General features: G+C 43.1%; 1 protein-coding gene across 4 annotated transcripts in view; it reads left to right on the top strand.

Annotated features, from left to right (window-relative positions):
- The window catches only part of septin15 (septin 15), a 38,703-nt gene that overhangs the window by 19,615 nt on the left and 2,515 nt on the right, over positions 1–16,573 (top strand). For 2 of the 4 annotated variants that reach the window (XM_072386572.1, XM_072386571.1), the window contains exons 4-12: positions 4,728–4,828; positions 4,928–5,062; positions 7,119–7,236; positions 7,565–7,657; positions 8,326–8,422; positions 14,099–14,150; positions 14,537–14,662; positions 15,165–15,300; positions 16,216–16,361. In XM_072386572.1, the coding sequence (XP_072242673.1) occupies positions 4,728–4,828; positions 4,928–5,062; positions 7,119–7,236; positions 7,565–7,657; positions 8,326–8,422; positions 14,099–14,150; positions 14,537–14,662; positions 15,165–15,300; positions 16,216–16,361 (1,004 nt within the window). Of the gene's footprint in view, positions 1–4,727; positions 4,829–4,927; positions 5,063–7,118; positions 7,237–7,564; positions 7,658–8,325; positions 8,423–14,098; positions 14,151–14,536; positions 14,663–15,164; positions 15,301–16,215; positions 16,366–16,573 lie in introns of those variants that run through there. The other 2 variants (XM_072386573.1, XM_072386574.1) reach the window with 2 other exon arrangements.

Raw genomic sequence — 16,573 nt, 5'->3', positions numbered from 1 at the left:
GAAGGAAGAGGGAAAGGATGAGAGGAAAAAAGGAAGTTGAAGCATAACAAGACAATGGGAGGAGGAAAGAGGATGCAGGTAGCAGGAGAGAGTGGATAGAGACGTAGCGTGAGGGGAGAGAAAAAGGCGAAACAGCGTGGAGCTGGAGTCCATCTGAAGCTTTAGCTTTAGTTCATGCTCGCCGTTCCCCCCGCTTTGGACAGCCGTGCGCGCCAAAACACAACAGCTGGTGCTCCAGATGCTTTGGTGTCCTTTCGGCTGGTCACGCACCTCTCGTTTTTGTAACCCGACGCACACCGAGCGAGTGGCGTGTTGTAAAAACAGGAGGAGCTGCATGGAGGATGTTATGAGATGATCCGTCTCCACAGGCCCATCAGAACACAATAAAGTCCAACGATTACGACTAATACAAATAAAAAGAGATGTCTAAAGTTGAAACGGAGTTTAAACTGTCCTGTTGCTTCTTACATACACAATGTGCCTTCTCAGGCTGTTTCCTGCGATGTTGCACGCCGTTTCTCAGTTCCAAAGCGCCTGAGGCTATAAAGGGTTATTATGTTGTGTTGATGTCACGATTTGCATGAGCGCAGCTTTAGGGTAGGATGGGTTTGTAAGAGGTGACAGAGGGCTCCCAAAGAAAAACAGGGGATTCGGTGGGAGTCCGTGGAGATCCCCCTGAGGTCTGAGAGGGTCAGCGGCAGGGCAGGAATGTTCTCATGAAACTCAACACCGGGCAACCCACCCTTCATCACCCACTGCTTTAAAGCTGAAAATCATCCTGCCTCTACTCGATTAATAAACGGCGAGCTTGATCACAGCACAGCTCCCACACACAAGCACTTTAAATACGCTTGTCAAATCACTTCAGTCCAGACCTCCGCTCCCACTTACGATGTATGTTGTCGTCTTTGGGCATAAACACAAACAAGCATCGCTCACATGTGTACACACAGAACACACAACGACTTCTTTCTATTCAGTAAGCCTCTGAGCTGATTCAGAGTGCCTCTGCGTAGGCTGAGAGTGAGAAAACTCCTCTCTGTGAGGTCATGCTGTGTGAGCCAGTCCTGCTTTCTGTTGGGCTTTGATCAGTCCAGCTTTTCTGATGCCGTTTGAGCTGAAGAACTGTCTCTATGAAAGCGATTTGTATTCTCCACAATCTTGGAGGCGGACGAGAAGATGGAGAGAGAATGGACAGAAGCCTCAGAGCGATTGCAACTAAATCATCCCGTCTTGCTCCCAGATGGCTTGTAGATTAGCAGTTAGCTTACAGTGACCGTGATTTACCTTAAAGCCCTAAAAGGAGTACCTGCTGGACATTTCCATGCTGTCTGGACAAATATTTCACTGATGTAACCAGATTATGGTGTTAAAAGTTGTCTAAAGACAGATATTTACATGAATATGGTCAAGTCATGAGCAAAGTTATCAGAATTGACTGTATCAGAGAGCATTTTTGAGATCCGCTTCTGAGTTTTTTTTTGCTTTTTAATGCTGAACTACTCGCTCATAAATAAAAAAAAAGATTGAGGTTTAACACCCGGCAAGTCTGCTGGACTGCTGGACGAAAAGGTGATGGCTTTTGTAGATTTCTTTGCCTCAGAAGAATACACTCTTATATTCCAGTTCACGGTTAGCTGTTCGTGCTTTGGCTACTTTGTCATCTTATATTGAATGTAAAAGAGGTTCCGTAGGAACAGATTTAAAGTATGAAACATACTATCAATGCTTTAGTTTTCCAGACATGATGTAATCGTGAAAAGGGAGTTGTTAGCAGACGCCTTTAAAATTCCTCCAGACTGTTATTTGTTCCATTCATTTTCCCATTCACCATACTTTTCCCCCTCCACTGGTTCATAAATGGTGATTCCATAATAAACGGCGAGTGTTTTGGGGTTTGCTCTCCTAAACTGCAGAAGCAGTGGAAGTAAGGGGCGCTGTCTTCGCACCTCTTTATTATGAACTAAACCTCCAGGATCCTTCTCTTAGCTGCCTCTTCTTGTGTGCTAACATGGATATAGATGCTCACATGCAAGTAGCAGTTAGTGTTTGCAAGTGTGTTGGAAAAGGGTTCTGTGGTCTGAGACTGAGGGGGGAACAGACCGGGTCAGAGTATTTATATTGCAGAACAATCTCCCATGTTTTGTCGCCCACTCACATCCCCCCAGATCAGATTTCTTTTTAAATTATGGTGTTGAGCCTGAAGGGAAATTTTTGAGGTTTTCGTCCAATCTGTTTTTCTTCGCGGAAACGGTGGAAATAGCAGATTTGTTTTTGAAATGGCTGACATTTCATGCACAAACACTTCGAAAACACACATTCGAACACACACACTGGCTGCTCTGTGAGGCGCAGATATGTCGGATGGCTGCGGTGCGTGATATATATGCTCAGCTGGAAAGTCGGACAGATCATCTGAAGGTTTGTGGAAGCTTAAGAATGTTTATGTTAGAGTAAAAGGGCTGTAGTTTGAGTTTAAAGGGTGATCCTAAAATAACTAGATGGCCTTGTGAAAGTATGCAGCAGAGCACGGAACAGCAGGCGAGCTTCGGGACGTGATGGATTGAACATGAATGTGTGACTAAAGAGCAAGAAGGGATGATTTTGTTTGCTTTTTCTGTTTGGCCTCTTACTTCAAAAGAATTCTGAATAGTTCTGACTAGTTCTGAATAAAGATACGCCTGTTTGGTAAAACTTATAAAGTAAGATTATCATGTGACCAAAAAATGCTTTTTTCCCAGATTGGAGAGCACAGCTTCCCACTGGGAAGTACATGTATGAACACCCACACATTCTCTGGAAAGTATCTGGTGTTCGTTTGCCAAAATGGCTCCGGTGTGAGTTTGATAGTTTGTGGATGGAATAAGGTTCCCGTTTTCTCCTGTTGACCCTACCACCCCATGTTGCAGACTTAAAGGGGAAGTTAGTTTTTTTTTTTTTAAACCTGGACCTTATTTCTGGCAAAAAATATGTTCATCTACTCACCGATAACAGTTTGGTGAAAGTTGGCGTCCGTATTTAGATCAATCGAGATCCGCCTATATCCATATAATGTGAGTGAACGGGGCATAGACAATACAGCCTCTAAATAAGGCATCATCTGTCTTTATTTCACCAATACCTTCAGGCGAATGAATGTATGAATGAACGCGTAGTGTTACACTTTTAGTTCAGAGCTGCCGTCGATCGGCTATCTTCACATGGAGTTTGCTACTGATAGTTTTGTGCAACATGGCAGAATATATTTATCAGATTTTGATGACATGGACAATGACTTTGAGTACGTTGGACGTCCTTAACGTTTTGAGCCAGATTATATGGAGGAGGAGCTCCTGGAAAGGAGGATGCAGAAGCAGAGAGAGGAACTGAGCTGAACAGAGTTCAGGCTGTATTGTCTGTGCCCCCTTCACTCCCATTATATAGACATATACGCGGATCTCAAGTGATCTAAACTTTCACCAAACTGTTATCGGTGAGTAGATGAACATATTTTATGCCAGAAATAAGGTCCAGGTTTAAAAATCCAAACTTCCCCTTTAAGGTGGTTCTTTTCTTTTAGGGATTAAGGAGTCGTCATCATCCAGTCCATCAGTCAGGGCACCGGGGCCTTTTAGATGGCTAGATGACCTAGATGAACACTGGCAAATGGCATCAAAAGCTAGCAGACTAGCAGAAAGTTTTAAGCCTAACCTTAGAGGTAGAGAGGGTGTCTGCTTCCTGAACCCAAACTGGTTCCACAGAGAGGGGCCTGATAACTGAAGGCTCTGCCTCCCATTCTACTTTTAGAAACTCTGGGAACCACAAGTAAACCTGCAGTCTGAGAGCAAAGTGCTCTTTGTGGAAAATATTCAACTATCAGATCTTTAAGATATGATGGAGCTTGGTCATCAAGAGCTTTATAATCTGAATTTAGCAGGGAGCCAATGAAGAGCAGCGAAAACTGGAGCAATTGGTGAATTTCATTTACTTGATGTTGGACTTTCAAACTACTTTACATAAGGGTGAACTTTGTTGTTGTGTTGTGGTGCTGGGATGTTGATGTTTACATCCACAGGTTACGATTCTCTCTTTCCGTCACCTATAAAGTATTGGCTTGGCTCGTGTGTTGCACCAAAAATGTATCAGTTACATTGAAGTGCCTTGAGTGGAAAACAAAACTCAACGAATTTAGCAATTCTTACCATAAAATCAAATAGAAAAATGCAATTAATGTGTCATTGTCATAATTCACTTTTATAGTCAACATTTGATAAAAGCCCATTGGCCAAGTTATGTAATAATTATCTTTCAACACCAAGCATTCATGCAGCACTGCAGTAGCTCCTGCAACTCCATCCACAGTCAGTTACACCATCCATTCTCTTGCCTGTATAACAAAGCATGTTTTAGATGTAACTACACCCAGGCTAATCTGACTGATGTGTTGTGATTGATACTTTGCACAATGAGGAAGTAGTATTTGTCTACTCCTGACCCACTCATACTAGCTTCTGATTCCTCACACATACAGCCAGCTGATATTGGTTTTTCCCTCGTCTCGCAGCAGGCTCTGAGTGCTCTTACAGGGTGATGATGCATCATCAGTATTTTCAGTGGGAGAGTAAGGTGCCACATGTGACCGTGTCGGCCACAGTGTGTGGGCAAGCCAAGCTGTTTTCTGAATCAGATTATCAAAGCACAGCAACGTCTGATCACAAGTGGAGTAAAAACGAACGTTTGTGTTTCAGGTGGAACAATCCAAGGTGTTGATCAAAGAGGGAGGGGTCCAGCTGACGCTCACCATCGTGGACACACCAGGGTTCGGGGATGCAGTGGACAATAGCAACTGGTGAGGAGGACCAACTTCCACGTGCAGTTAGATCTACCCATCAAATGTTCTTTGATTTAAAATCCTGAAACCGCTGACATCTTCTCTCCATCCTCTCAGCTGGCAGCCAGTCATTAACTACATTGACAGTAAGTGTGAGGACTTCCTGAATGCTGAGTCGAGGGTGAACCGCAGATCCATGCCAGATAACAGAGTGCACTGTTGCCTGTATTTCATCGCGCCCTCTGGACACGGGTAGGTTCTGATCAGCTGAACGTGAAAGAAGTTGCATCCGTAGCTGCAATATGAGCTAAATTAAGACGCTTGTGAGGAAAAAAGATCTAAATGTGGAACTAATGTCTTTCTGAATATAACTGGACGGCAGGGTGGAGCAACTGTTTGTGTGTCTCTGTGTCATAGATGAGGAGGCTGCCAGTCAGTGTTTGTGACCCACAAAGGTTATATAACCCACTTCTGCTCATGCTCAGTAGAGTTCTGCTCACCATCTCCGACTCACCCAATGAGAGTGGAGAGTCTGAGATGCTCACAGAGGCAGACGAACACTCTGCCTTCTGTCATCTTGCAGTCTCAGATGGTGTGTGTGCATGTTTGTAGCTGCAGACTCATGCAGCCTAAAATCCATCCATCTGACTTATTAAATGGATCGAAATGATCCTGGATTGTTGATAAACCAGCAGTAATGGCTCACATGCGAGGTATTTAAAGTTTAATTAGGTGTAAATATTTAAATGGAAGCAGGCTCAAAGTAAAACATGTTGCTGTGTGTTAATGTGGCAACATGACCTTAATGTTTATGTGACCAGCAATCGGTTTGTGCGGTGTTGAAAGTGTTGCATGAATTACACAAGGTTGACCTTAACTGAACAGTCTTTGCTGAGCTTTGGACAGTTCCGCCATATCAGTAAATGCACAACGGATCCTGTTTTTTTTTTTTGGTTTGTTTAATAGCCCCATAAATGGCTCTCTCATGCCCCACACTTCTTGTTTTTCTTGATATTTGTTCAACGGCACTGATAAGTCAGTTAATTCCTCATTTCTCCTTATAAATATATCATGTAGTTGGCTCTTAATGTTCATCTACAGGAATTTACCAGTATTCACTTTCCAAACTGACTTCTTTCTCCTTTTAAATCTTCTGTTTGTAACTGCTGCCTCCAGAAGTCACCGACATGTGGCTGTAAAATTTGAAATCCCATAAATTGTGCTGTTAGAAGTAAGCTGCATGCTCATGTTTCCAGGCTTAGTCTCTGCAACGGGTTTAAGTTCCAGCAAATAGCCCAGCTTCCCCTGGTCAGAGTTCATCTCATGTAGGAGCGTTTTATGACATCACAGAATAGTCGGCGTCTTTTGTAGTCCTCAAGTCTCGCCGGTTCAGAGCGCAGACACTCTGACTCCGGTTTTATCTGGGGCTGCTTTCGCTCCACTGGTGCAGCAGGACGCACGAACCCCGACCTCATTCCTACCGTATAGTTCCTCTTCTGTCTCTGTGTTCTCTGTGACCCGCTGAACAGCTGTTTCTGTGCCCTCTCTGTATTTCTGCATTCCTGCAGTGACTAACTCAACGCCCGATTTCTACAGAGTCGAGTCCACAAACAGATTTCATTGTGTGCTTACACATGAGTTAAACTGACACTGATTTAGGCACAACTGTATACATTGACTCATGTATAGTTATTTCTACACAGCTGTCTCCAGTAATGGAGCACATTTTTGCCTTCCTACACACAGCCCACAGAGTTCACTGTCCCAGATGACCAGAAGACTCGCTTCATAGTCAGAGATGGAGACCCTGTAGAGGGCATTAAGCCACTCTCAGCTTCTTTCATGCTGTCGGATATGTTTAATCTACAGTTTTGTGTTGCCCCCTGCTGGTGACCCACTGAACTGCATCTTCTGAACAAAACCTTGGCACTTTTTCCTCACTTCATACTTAAGAACTCATTGTTATGAGTCTCTCTGCCTCACAAAGCTGTGCTGACCCACATAAAATGATTTCCTTTCATCTACCTGAAGTTGTAGACAGTGCAGTCACAGTGGATCAGCTTTTATTTGACCCTGTGTGTTGTGACAGAAGACACAAAACAGTCCACACACTCAGAGAGAATCAGCTGAGTTCCTTTAAAGAGTTGTCAAACACAATTTAATCAGCAGTGACAGTAAAAGGTATTAAGTGTCATTCAGCAGTGAAAGAGCCCACTTCAAAGACAAATACATGCCCACCAACTAACAGGAAAAGTCTCTCACATGTACGTCAGCTCTTCTCACGCTCCTTTCTCGGCTGCTTCCTCAGACTGAAGCCGCTGGACATCGAGTTCATGAAGAGACTCCACGATAAAGTCAACGTGATTCCTCTTATTGCAAAAGCCGACACGCTGACCCCTGAGGAGTGCCAGCTGTTTAAAAAACAGGTATTTATGTGCGAAGGTGAATGAGTTTTTATGGAGTTTTTAACCTGACGTACTCGCACATTTTCTGGTAGATCTGTAGCATCTCACTGTAGAGATTTGAAGAAAGTAGTTATTCATTCATTTGTAACGGAAGCCACATTGTTCAAATTTAGATCTCTTGTGTTTTTTCTGCTAAGCTACGCTAGTCGCCCCCCGGCTCTTACCTAAATCAGTCCCACACCAGAATACGTAACTATGGAGGCTAAAGTTTGAGCATTAGACTGTGGGCTGGTCATGTCTGTGGTGTGTGTGTGCTACTTTTACTCAGATTACTTCCTCTGTTTTCCAGATAATGAAAGAGATACAGGAGCACAAAATAAAAATCTATGAATTCCCGGACACGGAGGACGATGAGGACAACAAACTCATCCGAAAGATCAAGGTATTGGACAGCAGAGGGCTTGGATTTGGGCCCTGGTGGCTGATCTCAGCATGACGACACACAGCTGAATGTCGGTCTGTTCTGCCATCCAACCCGTAACTCTCTGACTGGTTGTGTATTTAATTATCAGCTGAAAAAGAAAAGCTCATTAAAAAAAGTTTCAGTTATTTAACTATTTTCCCTCTAAATTCAATGTCTATACAACCAATTCTGACCAACTGGTGCGTGGATGTTTACAATTTAATTATTAGTTAGTTTGTTAACTTGAAGCAGTTGCTTTAGATTTTATGTTTATGCCAACTCTGAGTCGTCCTTACCATAAATCCAGCACCACATTGTTCTTCTTACCGATGTCAGCCTGCCTCAGAATATGTTCTAAGATTACGGGACTACTCTCACGTGATCAAACGACTTTTAAACATTTAGATCAACCTTTTATACAAGTATTTGATAAAAACATTAATATTCCAACCGGAAGACGTGCCCAGTTTGCTCTGTTGTTGACGAATCCTGTCATATTAGTGCTTCCTGTTTGCAGTTGGTGATTAAACCGCACTAAGGGAACAGAATGAGTAATACCCTTTGATGTCTGTGGTGATTTGAAGGATCAGAAACTGATCCGGAGCCTCATCCTCTTTGAAACACTTAAGTGCTTGTCTTCGTTTTAGGAGAAGATGCCACTGGCAGTAGTTGGAAGCAACGTAGTGGTGGAAGTAAACGGCAAGAAGGTTCGAGGCCGCCAGTACCCGTGGGGCGTGGCAGAAGGTAGGTTCACTCAGGTCCACTGCCAGAAAAGCAAGGTGCGGCCAAACGGGAAACCTGCGAGATGTGCTGAACACAATGTTTCTGAGGTGCAGCTACAAACCATTCGTTATCTTCTGTTAGGATGGAGACGTGCAAATTCTGATAAATGAGGCTCAGTTGCTGTTTGAAGGTTGATGTGTTTGAGTGTCCGACAGTCACAGAACTTTTCTATCAGGATGGATGAAGCGGTTCTCCTGAAAGTGTGGAGTGCATGTTCTCCACAGCTATCCCCTGTGTCCACTCAGTGTGTCAGTTACCGGGTAATACAGTGACTTGTCAAAATGTAAAGTTAGGAGATATTAGGAGAGAAATAACTTGTCAACAATAGGATTTCTAGTTGAGGAGTTATTCGGAGCCTCGATAACTGTTGGAAGGAGTATTCACGAGTAGCAGAGGCTACAAATGCACTATAAATAGGTGAATGGTACAATATACCTTTGTTTTCCCAGACTTATTTCCAGCTGCATAAGAACAACGTCCAGGTTTTAATCTGCGTTTATGCAGAGGGAGACAAGCAGAAGCATTTTAGACCCACAGTGAGAAAATGTCCCTTAAAATGTTAATTTTGTACCAAAGCAGCTAAAAATGACACAGTAAAGCTTTTGTACAGCTTTTTGAAACTTGATTAGACTATTAAGAGCTTTAAACTGCATCAAATGACAAACTAAGAATTGTTAAAGGAAGCGTTTGTCTCGACCTGGCTGCTGATCTGGCAGCAGCTACTCCTGGTGGGTCGCAGTGTCTCTTTATTTTCCAATCAGAGTCATCTGAGAACAGAACTGTTTGGAACTCGTCCCGTTTGGAAATAGATTCCTAAATGACATTTAATTTTCTCACATAGCGTTGGATAATGATGATGTCCAGTCAAAAAGTCCAGTTACGTCACAGAAGATCAAATCAGTTTTATAGAAATACCCAAAACAGCTGGAACTGGAATCAGTTCAGATACTGAACCAAAAACAGCTGTCCAGTTGTACCGGTGCCTCCAGATAATTCACTTCTTAAACAACATATTAATGAAGTGTGAACTGTTGCATTTTGACAAGTATGAAGTTATCCGGTAGCTAGTGTTACCCACCCTTCCTCCCCTGAGCACACACACACACACACACACGCACGCGCACACACACACACACACACACGCACGCGCACACACACACACACACACACACACGCACACACACACACACACTGCTTTTGGTGGTGTTGGTGTTGATCCTGATGGGGATTCTGGAAAAGGATGACAGACGTCGTCTTCAATGACTTATCAGACTGTCACATTTTCACCGTGAGCCACAGTGGACTGTTTTTCTTTTCTTTTTGGTGAGAATATTAGTTGTTTTTCTCTGTCTGATGTCAAGTGGTTTGGAAGATGGTTCACTGCATATACCCTTTTATATAAAGTGAAATACCGTTTGTTGCTCTGTGGTTGACCGTTTATCAGTCTTTCACTATTTCATTCTTTCTTTTTTCTCTTTTTCCCCTTTTTTTTTCTTTGTTTACTCTATTCCATGACTGACAGAGGGCATTTTTGGTAAACGAAACCATATTTCACTTTATTTCAACCTCATTTTCTCCCCCACTCCTCCCACATCGAGGTATACCCCAGCCCCCGTCCCTCCTCTCCCCTCACTTTTCTGTTGCTGTGCTGTCTCATCTTCAGGCTGATGGTCAAACCAATGCTCTAATCAGACTTGGGCTACAGACTGAAAGTCTCCCAACACTTACCAAAGGAAAACAGGGTCAAAGTGTCAGAACCGTACAGCAAAATCATTCATGTGATCCTGATACACGATCAATGAGCGCCTACTGTTGTTTGAAATAACAACACTTTACCGTGTTAGAGGTAGCTATTGATGTAGTGATATATTTATATTTACATGACTACTTCTAGCCTCCTAAAACCATCTTGCTTATCTCGCAGTCAATCTGGACTATAATTCAGAAAACCTGCTTAATTTGAATTTGCTTCTTTTCACAGGTTGACACAATTGCCTGAATGAACTGTCTGCGACGTGCTTTGATCAAAGTACCGCAGAGATAAAGCATAAAGTATAAAGTACAGCAACTTTGCACGTCTGTCCACAGCAGAAAGTTTTAGCTTCCAGTGAGCGTCTTTAATTTAAAGTCAGTGGTACAGCTTTCCGCTACCGTGCAAACATAAAATAACACTCGGTAAGCCTTTAAGCACGGTACAATAGTAGCACATGCTGCAAACCAAGCTCACACTACCACATATTAACCCCTTATCAGCGCTTCAGCGACAGACTATCAACAGAATATCAACCCCAACTTTTCGCCTTAATCATGAACCGTGTGTTGAACGGGCCCAGACTGTTAAAACACAGCTAAGAACTCTAAAGTCATGTAATAACCAACCAGCAGGTACTGAATTTTTCAGCAAACATAAATGTAAATGCACCACAGGAGGCCGGAACAGAGTTTGAACAGTTCTAATGAACTTCAAAGTGCTTTATTCTTCAGCACAGCCTGAGCACTCTTAGACAAGCTTTCCTGTTATCTCTTTAAGTCTTCTGAAATAGTTATCCAGGCTTCTTGAAGGACATTTCAAAGCTCCTCACCTCCTGTAGGTAGTTTTCTAAAGACACTGCACAGCATGAAGAGATCTCTTTGAGAATCATCTTTGTGGTGCAAAACGCTGGTTTATCCATCAAACTGTGCGGCTAAAGATTTGGGATCAAAGTATGCGCCTTTGTAACAAACGCATTCCTCTGAAAAGGACCGAAAAGACAAAGAAAAACCTTGAAAGGCCTTCAGAAAGCCGGGAGAAGTGTTGCCAGAAGTCTGGCCCCTTCTAAAGCAAAAACGTGAGGCGATGTCTTTCTATCCCTCTGTGTTTTACGTCTTTTAAAGACTAATTTTTTACCATTTGTTTACAAGTTTAACTGTGTAACGACTCTGGAGTTGTGCTTGTAGACGTTTTGGGAATCGTGTTAAGATGGAAGATGGTAATCTCTTTCTTCTTCTTCTTCTCTGATATAATAACCAGCGTCAGTGCAACACTGAGGCAATACTTGCAATCCTTTAATCTACAAACGGCAAAACGGGTTGCGTAAACCAACTTCATCCAGGTCTCATTTTGTCTTCACTCGTACAAAAAGGGGTCACATGAATGATTTCTGTTCTGTTGTCCTAGATCGGGGAACCTTTAAAAAACTCCCAGCATGCCTATTTTCAGATCTTTGATACAGATATAGCAAAAACGCTAAAAGTAAGAACATGGTTCTGTAACAAGTAGGAACTGATTGTTTTTTAAACCACATTTACTCCCAGAATCAGATGGAGATTTGAAGTTTTTGTCCCAGGTCTGATGCTGTGAATAAGTCATGGAGAGAACTAGAGGCTGTTTGGTGCTGAAGGTACAAGTTCAGTAGGTACATCACTCTAATGCCGTGGTTCCCCTCTTTGCTCCCGTGGTGTAAAACACAGCAGCACAGTTTGATCTCGGCCCCGCCGCACCGCCCAGCTCAGCCCCCGACACTGGCAGCTGAGCTGGGGGGTGCGGGGCTGTATCACCGGACCAAGGGCTGGAATCCACCATCCTAACGCTTTGCTTCTAGGTTCATGAACAGTTAGTGGTGAGTTAGCGTCTTCCTGGCGGGCATGTAGCAGCTCATTAAGGTAACATGTGGCTTGAGTCATGAATTCTCACTCATACTTGGAGTTTTTATGTTAGTCGTGGTAGAAAAAAACACAACACGATACACCAGCTGCATGTTTTAGATAAAAGGCTGTGCTCTTTTTATTCATCAAACCAATGCAGTTCATCATCATGGCCTAAATAAACACTGCTAGTAGATAAAAGCTCTCAGGCTCAAAACACCTGATCGACTGTTTTCAGTTCATGTTCTGATTGGTCATTTAAAAATGAAATGAGAGTCTATTTAAGAGAAAAGCAGCAGTATGAATCAGGTGTTTTATGCCATTAGTCAACAAATAAGATCTTTATACTCGGTTACAACCTTTTTTTTTTTTTTCTTGACCCTTGACCCGACGTAGCTCCTCTACCTGTTCCACTGAGGCTTGCACCCCCCCAGCTGGTCATGCACAGATCCTCCCTATAACACCCCACCCTCCCCCACACTCCCTCTTACAAGCCCTGCGCTCTTTAGCCAGTCGGCTTGGACACATGCAGGTTATGGTGTTGATCCGGGCCAAATCTGGGCTGAATCTGGGCCAAACGATGGCCGAATTCTGGGCCGAGTCTGAGCCGTAACAAACCCAGCTGCTCCAGACCCAGATTTAGCCCCTGCTGGGCGCAGACAGTAACTGAAAAACCGTACCCCTCCCCTCCGTCAGAGCTCCCTCCTCTAGAAGAGACAGGAGGTCAATGGCTGGCTTGGGATGACAAGGGTCAGGACATCTTAAGTTTCATCAATGGTAAGGTGTCCTCCTTATTCGCTCCTCTGGTGGTGGTTGACTGCTGAGTTGGTTGGACGCTGTACAATAAGGAGCAGCGTATTTGATGAAGAGGAGGCTTGGAGATCTACCACAAACGACCTCAGCAGCAGTTTATCTGCAGTCCTTTTCCAGAATCCCACCTGACCTCGTAACCTTGTCTGTTTTTTGTCTCGGTGAAAACTCACAACCATCTAACAGTGCCGCGGCGAGATGAAAACAGTTGTTTGTTGTTGTTGGACCAAGAGCTCCTGTTTGTTCCAACTGGCTGTGATCAGATCGGACGCGTCTCTTTTGTGCTGAAATGTAAAACTCAGCGTGAGCTCTGTTTTTGTTTCCCTTCATTTGCTCAAAGCTGCAGGTCCTCCTGCCTTTGCTAAATTGGCCGTACTGAAGTCATTTGAAGGTTTTAAACGAACTTGAACATCTCACATCTGTGTAGCGTTTACCTACCTTTAATCATGCAGCTGAGATAATTCTCAGATAAATCCATCATACATTTCTTACCTGTGTAGGTTTATTTCACTGGGACTTTTTCATTGATTTGTTGCATCATGTGATCAGTTTGGTCCTGAAAAATGTAAAGGAATCTTTTGACACAGCGTATGTTTATTTATTAGCACATGCTTTTTTTTTTACATTTCATTACCTCAGACTGGAAGGTTTAATAAGCTGGATCCTGCAGCCCGTCTGTTGTGTCGTAACCATTGACAGAAAGAATTTGAATCACATGAATATAAGATTAGACTGATCGAATGTTCTGCTTTGGAGAGGTTTTCAGATTAGATTTCCTTGGGAACCCCGTGAGGACACTAAATGACAGATCCTGTCTGATCACAGCTCGTTGTCTGTCTGCCCTTTGTTTTCTGTTCATGTGCTTCTACAACTGATACTCTACCACATTTGAATAAAATCAGTGTAACCCCCCCTCCTTTATGACTGATGAATGAATGAAATCCACACATTGATGTCTTCTGTTTTGTTTTTATACATTGTTTTTTTTCATTTATTCTAACTGTAGATAACGCGCTACAGACTTGTTCCTCTTAACTCTACCGGGGCTGCGTCTCTGTCAAAGATAGAAGACAGTCAAACATTTCTGTTAATATTCATACGTGCAGTTTGTTTCTAACTCACTTCCCTCTGACTCAGAGTTTTCGTGTGGTTTCGTTTTGACTCGTCTCTCCCTCTCTTTTCTTCTTTGTTCCTGCGTTTCAGTGGAGAACGGAGAGCACTGCGACTTCACTGTGCTGCGCAACATGCTGATCCGGTGAGACGCAACGAGCTCCGTTTGACGGGTTCCCTCCAAACACAGCTTCCATGTTGATAATGTCGAACCTTTCTCCACCGAACACTGAAGGATTTAGACTGGTGGCTTCAGTATTTTACTTTAAACGGTCTCAAGTGGTGTCGTTAAAACAAAGTTTAACTTCTTTCTTTTGTTCATGGAGTCAGGAAGCAGCTATACTGTATGCGTGTATATATACATACAGAATATAATCATAATTCATAGTTTAATAATAAAAATCGAGAAAACAGGTGTTTATTTATAGAAGTATATAAAGTAGTGCAGGTTTTAAAGCTTCTGCTCAGGATGTTTACCAGGATCCTGTTATTTATTGTACATTTAAGCTTATTTTTCCTCCTCTTTCATAGCACACATATGCAAGACCTGAAGGACGTCACCAACAACGTTCACTACGAGAATTATCGCAGTAAGAAGCTTGCTGCCGTCACCTGTAACGGTGTCGACACCTCCAAGACAAAGGGACAGCTCACCAAGTAAGGCCTCAATGATTGAGGGGGTAAAAGTTCACTTTTTCTGTGCCTCTGTGCGTATATCGGGGTGTCTGAGGTAACTATAAGCCCTGAAACCCTGAAGCTTTAAGACAAGCTGTCACTTTGATGCGGCCGTCAGTCTAAGCTCCATCTTTATTTCCACCCACTGTTGGACTTCTACCCTCTGAGGTTTACCCCCTAAGACACCCCACAGATGACAGTGAGCCCTGGCTCAGTCCACGCCCCCTAAAACCAGCTGCTCTGAACAGATGTGGTGTTGCACTCTATTCTTGTTGTGTTTTGCATGTCAGCTGAGGTCAAAAAACGGTTTGTTAAGGAGCATAGAATGTTTGAAATTGAAATCCTCTGTAAAGACACAAAATATGCTGCTTCAGATGTAGAGACACTGGAGGCCATCTTGTTGTCTCAGCTCAGTCAGAACTTCACTTCAGAGCCGTTTGATAAGATAAGTTTTCAACCTTCACCTAATTTCTGTGATCCACAGGAGTCCTCTGGCACAGATGGAGGAGGAGCGCCGGGAGCATGTGATGAAGATGAAGAAGATGGAGGCAGAAATGGAGCAGGTGTTCGAGATGAAGGTGAAAGAGAAGAAGCAGAAACTGAAGGACTCTGAGGCTGAGGTATGTGTCCGACTGCAGCTGAATGAAACACAAACATGGCTGCAAAAAGGCTTCATACTGGAGATAATTCATGTGACCAGAAGGTGGTCCGTGTTATCTTTCACCAGAGGAAGAGTCGGTTAGTTCTCTTTTCTACTAAAACACAGCGTCTGTCAGCGGTCTGTGACGCAGGTGTTTTAAAAAAGAGCCTGCGACCAGTGAAAACGCACAAAAACAAAAGCAAACCATGAAACATCTTCACCAGTTTGACGACTCAGCAGATGTAAAAACATCAAAGCACCGTGGGAAAGATGGACAGCTGGGAGACGCCACCTGACCAATATTTTCTGTTTGTTTGTTGTCACAATGACTTGATGAGCTGTGAACTGCAGCAACAACAAACACCCAGAACATTTTCTCGCCCTGTTTTCTTGTCTATGTCCAAGTTGACTGCAGCTCGAGGAAAAACATTCTGGATGAATTAAAGTGTTGAAATCGTTGCTTTGACATATAAGTTGTTTTTTTTTTCATTATCATAAGAATGAGACAATGAGAGTGTTTATGTTGAATAAAAAGAAATGAAATAAGGACCAACATGCATCGGTAATGCGGTTGTGGTCCAAATCCTAGACTCAAATAGCCTATTTTTACATCTTTTTGTGAAATGCTGCTGAATCTCCAGTGAAGCTGCTCTCATTCACATATTTTTTTGCCAGAAATTTGATTGAAAATCAGCCTATTGATCCTGCGTCAGCTCTCTTAAAGCATTCCCAGACGGTCGCTCTGCTCTAATAAAATCCTGATTTTATAACCACAAACTCACCGTTTGATTCACTTAAAGACTGAATGAACTGGTTCAGCTTTGCTGTTCTAGCTTTGATTTCAGGCACCAGCTGTAGTTTTGAGAGTGATTTTGCGTCGTGTTTTGATCCTCAGCTGGAGAGACGCCACGAACAAATGAAGAGAAACTTGGAGGCTCAGTACAAGGAGCTGGAGGAGAAGAGGCGAGTGTTTGAAGACGAGAAGGCCAACTGGGAGGCTCAGCAGAGAATCCTCGAGCAGCAGAAACTGGACGCCTCCAAGTGAGTAAAACTCACCGTTTTCTGCTCATCATCTGCTTCGCTGGCTTGAATCACAACAGTCTTTAAAACTCTGCTTCATTTGACCCAAAATCAAGCAGTTATGGTTCGCTTTATTGAAAGAAAAAAAGCAGTTTATAAGTAAAATTAGATTAATTGTGATTCCTTACATGCATCTTTTCAACCTGGTACTGTTATGTGTGTTTCACGCAATA

Source organism: Leuresthes tenuis, unplaced genomic scaffold (genome assembly GCF_036924035.1).
Source record: "Leuresthes tenuis unplaced genomic scaffold, fLeuTen1.0.hap1 SCAF_5, whole genome shotgun sequence".
Lineage (NCBI taxonomy): Eukaryota > Metazoa > Chordata > Actinopteri > Atheriniformes > Atherinopsidae > Leuresthes > Leuresthes tenuis.
Note: the sequence above shows the minus strand (reverse complement) of the source record. Positions and strands in the feature narration are given on the sequence as shown.